At 44.6% G+C, this 9,084-nt stretch overlaps 1 protein-coding gene across 1 annotated transcript in view; it reads left to right on the top strand.

Annotated features, from left to right (window-relative positions):
• Nucleotides 1-9,084, top strand: part of LOC111964616 (adhesion G protein-coupled receptor B1-like) — a 122,978-nt gene that overhangs the window by 69,396 nt on the left and 44,498 nt on the right. The window contains 8 exon segments of the mRNA XM_070443796.1: nt 550-672; nt 1,400-1,570; nt 2,154-2,333; nt 2,857-3,021; nt 3,136-3,300; nt 5,942-6,043; nt 7,764-7,870; nt 8,236-8,320. Of these exon segments, the coding sequence (XP_070299897.1) occupies nt 550-672; nt 1,400-1,570; nt 2,154-2,333; nt 2,857-3,021; nt 3,136-3,300; nt 5,942-6,043; nt 7,764-7,870; nt 8,236-8,320 (1,098 nt within the window).

The raw sequence follows: 9,084 nt of genomic DNA, 5'->3' as shown, positions 1-9,084 counted from the left end.
CTTTTATTTCTCTTGTCCTTTATTCCCTCCACTCGCTTCCGTCCAACAAGTCATTATTGTGATGTAAGGAGGCCATGTTGGAAAGGGGACTTTGATCGATGCTATTATTTAGACATAGTCAACCTCTCAATGCAAATACAAAAACATAACTCTTAAGAAAGAGACCCTCACACTGCAATGTGCATATAATCCATTTTATAGAAGAAAGGAGGACTTAGGAATAGGGCTTCCAATAGCTCTGTATCACTCTTCCAGTCTTCAGAACTATAGGTATTTTGATAGATTGTGATCAGTCAGAATTCCATGTTCTTATTTCAAATGTTTGAGCAATGACAATCACGGTTCCTAAGACAGAAAAGACAGCCGAAACACACAAATACACAAACACAAACACAATCAACACCACACCTGGTTTTCCATTACAAAATTCCCAAGTTTGGCTGATGCTCTTCTGGGTGACCAATCACGTCACCGTTGTGTCCTAAAAACAAAAATGCCATTGGTGGTAAGTTGCTACCCCTCCCCCCTGGCCTTGCCCCACCCCTCTAGGCAAAGGCCGTCATCTCTCTCGCAGCCAATCACTTCGCTCCGTGACAGCCGCAAGCGCGATGGCGGCGGTGCGAGGTAGACAAGACGCGGGCGGTGGCGGCGGACAGCAGGCCCCACAGACAGGTAAAGACAACAGGACGCAGAGGGAGCCCATGCATCAGTCTCTAACAGCCGCTTGGGTCACAGACCACACAGGACCACCTCCTACCATTATAGTCTTTCACTGCACCAAGCTATAGCTAGCTACCCTGAATCCCTCCCTCACATAGGCCTGTAATCCATCAAAATCTCCCAAACTCCTTTCTTGCCTAAGTGCCACAGCACTAATTCCAACATGGACCCTGAATAAATTGGGTGAAACTGTTCGCTGTTTTGTTCTTTTGTGAGGTTATGAATGTAGCTGCTATACTGGAGATTGTGTCCTGTCTTGAAAAGTGGATAAGTCCTTCCTCTCTATGAAGATGCCTCCGCTGAATTAGCGAATCAGGTCCCCCCTCACCCCTGCTTTCCCATTGGACAGCCATGACTGACCAACTTTTCCCATTGGTCTGACTAGGCTTGACTGACTGACCGGGTCTACTGAATGCAATGGGCAGTCATGGCAGCCAGGAAATGATTGACATATCCAGTAGCCAATCACATTGCCTTCCACTGTATGTAAAGTCAATGCTAAGGATATGGAATCAGAGCCCAGAGAGCCTGGCAGCACAGAATCTCCTCTACGCCAAACCATGCCACAGCCCTTCCTATTTTGGCCAATGGGAGGCTGTTCCTGCATGATAATTAGTTTCGGCCTTCTCCTCCCCTCCACCCTGGATCATCCCTTCCCTCCCTCCCTCCCTCCCCTCAGTGGACCAAGCTGCGTCAGGTGAGGAGTGGTCGCGTGGAGTGGTGTGGTCGGCCACGTGCGGTGAGGGCTGGCAGAGCCGCACGCGTTTCTGTGTCTCCTCCTCCTACAGCACCCAGTGCAGTGGCACGCTCCGAGAGCAGAGGCCCTGCAACAACTCTGCCGTCTGTCCAGGTAAGCTGAGCCCCCCCCCCCCCCCCTCCCCACCCACCCGGCTGCCTCCTTGCTGCCCCTCGTCTCCAGCACTCTCCTGGCTCCGCTCACACATACAAGCCCTCCTCTCTCTCCCTGAAGATCTCTACTCCTTCTTCCCACTGAACAACTCCATGGCATGGATGTCTATAGCCCTATACAAATCCTCTTTAGAAGCCTCTGCCTTAGAGAGATGGGCATGGGGCTTACCGCTGAGCAGCAGAATAGTTATTCTGATGCCCAACTTCCTGGTGCTGTCTTTACAAAACCTCTCTGTGCAATGCATCCTGGGGCTTCACTTACGTAACAGACAGTAACGCTCCAGACCAGGACATTAATATGGAACTATGCAGGTGAATACATTAAACACTGAAATAAGGTTAGAGTAGTCTACACAGGAGAACCATGCAGGCACTGAGAGAAGGATGTTTGTGACTGCATTATGGCAACAGGCTGGTTTGTACCATAGAGTGTTGGATGTTTATGTGTTTTGGAGTTGATGTTGTTGTTGTTGTTGTCGTGGTGGTGAAGATCTGTGTGGTTCTCTCTATAAATCATACCCTAGCCGCTCTGATTGCAGTGCACGGGACATGGGACGAGTGGTCGCCATGGAGCTTGTGTTCGTCAACCTGCGGCCGTGGTTACCGGGATCGCACGCGAAGCTGCAAACCCCCTCAGTTTGGGGGAGACCCCTGTATGGGGCCGGAGAAACAGACCAAGTTCTGCAACATCGCTGTCTGCCCAGGTGACACAGATTTCTTACTGGATTCTTATTCATCTGTGTCCAAAATGGCACCCTGCAGTATTCCCTATATAGTGCACTACTTTTGACAACTTCAGTCATCATGGCAGTCACGTCTACAGTTAATTACAGAGACAAATTATCCCTGAGAAGGTCATGTGAAAAGGTTCTTGTTTATGTATGAGGGATGAAAGAAGCCTGTACAATGTGTGTACGTTGCATTATGCACACAGAGACGTAGACAAACTAATACATGTGCAGAAGTAACCTTGATCTCTGTCTCTGTCTCTGTCTCTGTCTCTGTCTCTGTCTCTCTCTCTGTCTCTCTCTCTCTCTCTTCTTGTATCCCATACCCCTCTCCCTCTCTGCTCTATCTCTCTCTCTCTGTCTCTCTCTCTCTCTTCTTGTATCCCATACCCCTCTCCCTCTCTGCTCTATCTCTCTCTCTCTGTCTCTCTCTCTCTCTCTTCTTGTATCCCATACCCCTCTCCCTCTCTGCTCTATCTCTCTCTCGCTGCTGTCCCAGTTGATGGAGTGTGGAATGAGTGGGCTAATTGGGGTTCATGCTCTGCGTCCTGCTCCAACGGGACCATGCAGCGGATCAGGGAGTGTAACGGACCTTCGTATGGAGGATCAGAGTGTCGCGGGGAGTGGATAGAGACCAGAGACTGCTTCCTACGGGAGTGCCCAGGTAACATCTGCTGTCAAAACTCTGTGTAGAAGTTGCCCACAGGTACAGATCTAGGATCAGTTTACTATCCGCCTATCCTGATCTTAACCATTAGAGCTGTGTTCTGTGTCTTAGTGGAGGGGAAGTGGCATCCTTGGACGTTGTGGGTGGGCTGCACCAAGACATGTGGCGGGGGGAGCCAACAGAGACAGAGGATTTGCTATGGGCCCTTCTTTGGGGGTGAAAATTGTCCTGGAGATCGGGAGGAGGTGCGACGCTGCAATGAGAAGAGGTGTCCAGGTGAGTAGTCAAAAAACAATCATGGAAAGGTGTGCTCTTTATCAATCAATCAACCAATCAATCAATCAAATGTATTTATAAAGCCCTCTTTACATCAGCTGATGTTACAAACTGCTTCTACAGAAACCCATCCTAAAACCCCAAAGTCAGGCAATGCAGATGTAGAAGCATGGTGGCTAGGAAAAACTCCCTTGAAAGGCAGGAACCTAGGAAGAAAGCTAGAGAGGAACTAGGCTCTGAGGGGTGGCCAGTCCTCTTCTGGCTGTGGCAGGTGGAGATTATAAGAGTACATGGCCATTAAGGCCAGATCGTTCTTCAATATGTTCAAACGTTCATAGATAACCAGCAGGGTCAAATAATAATAATCACAGTGGTTGTAGAGGGTGCAACAGGTCAGCAGGTCAGATGAAATGTCAGTTGGCTTTTCATAACCGAGCATTCAGAGTTCGAGAGAGCAGGTGCGGTAGAGAGGGAGAGTGAGAGGGAGGGAGAGAGAGAAAACCAATAGAAGCTAAAGACTTGGAATAATAGCACTCATCTCCTTCAGAGCTGCAATCTGCAATCTGTCATTTTTTATTATACTGTACTCATGTTTACTTTCCAAATTAATGAATATCTTCCTGTTTTGTCAAAATTGAACATATTTAGGTTGTTCCACGAAATGAATGCCTTTTGCGTCCCTTTTGATATTTTAAGTAGAAGTTGTGCACCAATATTGCCATTAAAAAACCTGCTATATTAAAGCTGGAATCCTGAGTTGCTACATCCATTTTTAGACTTATAAATGAATGATACAGTATATACCCATTGATTCTTGAAGAATATATCTTATAAGTGCCTCATGAGCTTCGTTCAACTCTCAAAACCCAATCAGAACCCAAAATAGAAGCATGTTTTAAAATAGAGTTTGGAAAGAATGAAAATGTAAGCAAACACAGTATAGCCTCAAAACATGGTTAAAAGTATAATTTTGATATTATGGATGATCAGTCCTTGCATTCATAGCTCTGTTATTGAATTTGAGAGTGGGTACATTTATCCAGGCCCATCACTCAGCTTTTACCAGAACACAGGCGGGGTGACAGCTTTATTATTGTTTCAATTAAGGATTCTAGCTTTAAATTAAGTGCCCTTTAATGTACACCAGGCTGTGCCTTGGCAGCAGCTAATAGAAATCCATTATAAATACAAACACAAACCCTGTGTCACTTCTAGGAAGATTTCAACACACTTAACCCCAAAATGTCTCCAAGTTTCACCATCATTGTAAAGACCTAGTTATTTTGTTGCTTTGACAAAGTCATATCTGAAGATTATTATTTATTTCATGTGATTAGTGTCCCTCATTTTATGGTCAACCCTGTTATATGAACTGAACTCTCGTTTTAATTTAGTGAAACTAATCACTAATTTAGTGAAACTATTCCTATTTTTTTCAATAGAAACAATGAACATCTTATAATCAAATCATAGTGTAAAAGAAGGTGAGCTGTTTTAACTATTTTTGGCATTTTTCTGGTGTTTTGTGGCAGAAAACTGAGTGGGTCGAGGATAACACGTCAATCCTGATACCCATAGATAGTGTCGTAGCGTTGACTATCATAAAATGTGAAGACTTATATTATCAAATAAATTCTCTATGTGTAATTATTCCTTACGTGATTAAACTAATCATGTAACTTGATTAACTAGGAAGTCGGGGCACCACGGGAAAATCATTAAAGAGTATTTATTTCCCTAATATTTTCATATCTTATCGATTACAGTCACTTATTAATGTATTATTACCTCATCAGTCTCATTACTGAATGTCGCAAACACTGGGATATCTGCACGAACCCTAGCACAAATGATGAATCAGCGATATACAAATTGGCTTAATTATTTATTTACTAACTAATCAATCGAATCAATCACATAATTACATAAACACACACACAATAGGGCATACATTGGTTACTGACATGATAGAAAAATCCCTAGTGGGCTAAGCCGATGTGACAGCTTGGTAGACAAAGGAAAGGGGTGGGGACAGTTCAAGAGCGGGAAACTCAGAGTGGATGCACTACATACATACAGTTGAATACTTCAACATTCTCAAAAATATAAATATTGTTTATTTCTCAAATTTTGGGGATTAGGAGTTTTGGCAAGAATAATGTCTTTGTTCTCCATAGGCTCTCTCCCTCAATACGCCATGGAAGTGAAGAGAGTTTCTACCAGGAATTTAAGACTGTTGTAAAACCTGGGGTGGGAGAGAAAGTAAGAGAGGGGGAAGCCATGATATACACCCAAAAGAGCCACGTTGTGACAATGGACAGGCTAGAATCTTATTTTGTGAAGCTTGCATTTAATTGCCATCCCTGTTGCACCCAACAAGCTTCCATTCCAACTGTCACAAGGGGATTCATGGCTGATTTAAGAGGAAACCCTGTTACTTTATTTGGCACTTACTAGTCTTTTCTATATTTAACCTCTTGAGATGGGAAACTGTGAACATATGCCCTTTATGACAGAATGTACACATGTTGTGAAATCAAACAAAGTTATACTTCTGAAAAGGCACTGAATCTGTGGAACGACCCATTTGACACTCAGATTGGTATAATACTGACGTTTGCTCTGATTGGTTTTGGTGCAGAGCCTCATGAGATCTGTGCAGAAGAGAACTTCTCCAACGTAGTGTGGAAAATGACTCCAGCAGGGGACACAGCGGCCGTACGCTGCCCTCCCAATGCCAATGGTGAGCTACCTCCCTTTTACCCTGAGACATAAAGTGCATTCGGAAAGTATTCAGACCCCTTGACTTTCTCACATTTTGTTACATTACAGCATACTTCTAAAAAAAATTTTTTTTTTAATCCCTCATCAGTCTACGCACAATACCCCATAATGAAAAAGCTAGATGTTTGAAAAAACAACAACAACTGAAATATTACATTTACATAAGTATTTAGACCCAATACTCAGTACTTTGTTGAAGCACCTATGGCATTGACTACAGCCTCGAGTCTTCTTGGCACACCTGTATTTGTCGAATTTCTCCCATTCTTCTCTACATATTCTCTCAAGCTCTGTCAGGTTGGATGGGGAGCATTGCTGCAAAGCTATTTTCAGGTCACTCCAGAGATGTTTGATCGGGTTCAAATACGGGCTCTGACTGGGCTACTCAAGGACATTCAGAGACTTGTCCCAAAGCCACTCCTGTGTTGTCTTTGCTGTGTGCTTAAGGTCATTGTCCTGTTGGAAGGTGAACCTTTGCCCCAATCTGACGTGCTGAGCGTGTGGAGCAGGTTTTCATCAAGGATCTCTCTGTACTTTGCTCCGTTCATCTTTCCCTCAATCCTGACTAGTGTCCCAGTCCCTGCCGCTGAAAGACATTCCCACAGCATGATGTTGCCACCACCATGCTTAGGGATGGTGCCAGGTTTCCTCCAGACGTGATTCTTGGCATTCAGACCAAAGATGTCTAGGTGCTGTTTGGGAAACTCCATGTGGGCTGTCATGTGCCTTTTACTGAGGAGTGGCTTCTGTCTGGCCACTCTACCATAAAGACCTGATTGGTGGAGTTCTGCAGAGATGTTTGGCCTTCTGGAAGGTTCTCCCAATTCCACAGAGGAACTCTGGAGCTCTGTCAGAGTGACCATTGGGTTCTTTGTCGACTCCCTGACCAAGGCCTTTCTCCCCTGAATGCTCAGTTTGGCCCGGCGGCCAGATCTAGGAAGAGTCTTGGTGGTTCCAAACTTCTTCCATTTAAGAATGATGGAGGCCACTGTGTTCTTGTCGACCTTCAATGCTGCAAAAATGTATGTGCCTCCACACAATCCTATCTCGGGGCTCCACGAACAATTCCTTTGACCTCATGGCTTGGTTTTTGCCCTGACATCCACTGTCAACTGTGGGACCTTATATAGACAGGTGTGTGCCTTTCCAAATAATGTCCAATAAGTTGAATTTACCACAAGTGAACTCCAATGAAGTTGTAGAAACATCTTAAGGATGATCAATGAAAATATAATTAATCTGAGCTCAATTTCGAGTCTCATAGAATAGGGTCTGAATACTTACTATATGTAAATAAGGTATTTCTGTTGTTTTTTTACATACATTTGCAAAACATTTTAACATGTTTTTGCTTTGTCATTATGGGGTATTTTGCGTAGATTGATGAGGGGGAAAAAATTGAATGAATTTTAGAACAAGGCTGTAACTTAACAAAATGTGAAAAAAGTGAAGGGGTCTGAATACTTTCCGAGTACACTGTAGCTGTAGACTCCAATGGCTTCAGACATTAGACGCCATAAGAGTCTACAGCCATGTCTCAGAGCAAACCCTTACTAACCTTCCCTATCTACACCTAGCCAGAGGGATATCCATAAGACATGCCTGGCTTAAGATGGGTTATGCCTCTAGGATCCCACGGCTCTAGTGATGTTAACTCCCCAGTCTGTGTCCCCATCCAGGGCTGATCCTGAGGCGGTGCACTCTGGATGATGAGGGAATAGCCTACTGGGAGAACCCCACTTATATGAAATGTATCTCCAATGACTACCGCAGCATCCAAACACTGGTGAGTACCAGAGAGATGATCAACGATTGAAAATGTACTCTTGTACTTTACATCTGAAAACAGAAGCTACAAAGTGCCCATAGGATGCCATTTGAGATATGTTGCCTGCTCAGTTCAATACATCTCACTGGGCACAGATGTCAATTCAACGTCTTTTCCATGTTGGTGCAACGTAATTTCATTGAAATGACATGGAAACAATGTTGATTCAACCAGTGTGTGACCAGTGGGGTGTTACTAACAAACCATAAATGGTCAAGACCAAATTAAGAAGACAGACAATAAATCGATGTTAGTGATCAGAAGATCACCTCTATTCAATGGTGATATTTTCTGAGTGCTTTACTCATACCTTTCCTCCCCAGACTCGGGAACACCTGTCCAAGGCCCAGCGGGGGCTTGTGGGGGATGGAGTTTCAGAGGTGATGACCAAGCTCAGGGTGACGTCCAGCGATGGGACCAGCTTTCATTAATACAATCAGTCCTCTTTCGCTCTGTCTTACTGCTCTCTTTCATCGTCTCCTTCTCTCTTCTAACTGTGGCATAGTCTTACTTAATCTTTCTCTTCTTCTCATCTTTCTCAATCCTCGATCTCACATCTTCTCGTCGTCAACTGTGTCTATCTTCTCTGGATTCTTCCTTCCCACGTCCCATGCTTGCGGCTCGTTATTTCACTCTTCTTCTCAACTTCTCAAGTAAATATCTCTCTCTCTCTCTCTCTCTCTCTCTCCAATACTCACTCCTCTCATCGTTCTCTCTAATCAATTCTCAGCTTTCTGCTCCTTCTCCTTCTCCTCTCGTCTTATTCCTTCTCCACTCCTATCGTCCTTATGGATGAAAAATTGCTATAAGTGCTCCCTTTCTCCTTCTCTCCTCTCTCCTCCTCTCTCGCTCTCCTCCTCCACTTCTTTCTCATCGCTCTCTCTCTGTTCTCTCTTCTCTCTCCTCTCTCTCCTCTCTCTCTTCTCATTCATCTCTCCTTCTGATATCTTCTACCTCTCTCTCCTCTCTCCTTCTCTCTCTCTCCCTCTCTCGTCCTCTCTTCTCTCGTCTCTCTCTCTCTCTCTCTCTTCTCTCTCTCTCTCTTCTCGCTCGATTCTCCTGCTTGTTCCTCTCCCTCCGTTCTGCTCCTCCTCTCCTCCTCTTCTCTTCTCTCTCTCTCTCTTCTCTCTTTTCTCCGTCTCCTGTCCTCCTTCTCGTTTGGTCCATAACAT

Source organism: Salvelinus sp. IW2-2015, linkage group LG6.1 (genome assembly GCF_002910315.2).
Source record: "Salvelinus sp. IW2-2015 linkage group LG6.1, ASM291031v2, whole genome shotgun sequence".
Lineage (NCBI taxonomy): Eukaryota > Metazoa > Chordata > Actinopteri > Salmoniformes > Salmonidae > Salvelinus > Salvelinus sp. IW2-2015.
The sequence above is the reverse complement of the archived record's forward strand: the minus strand, read 5'-3'. Positions and strand labels throughout refer to the sequence as shown.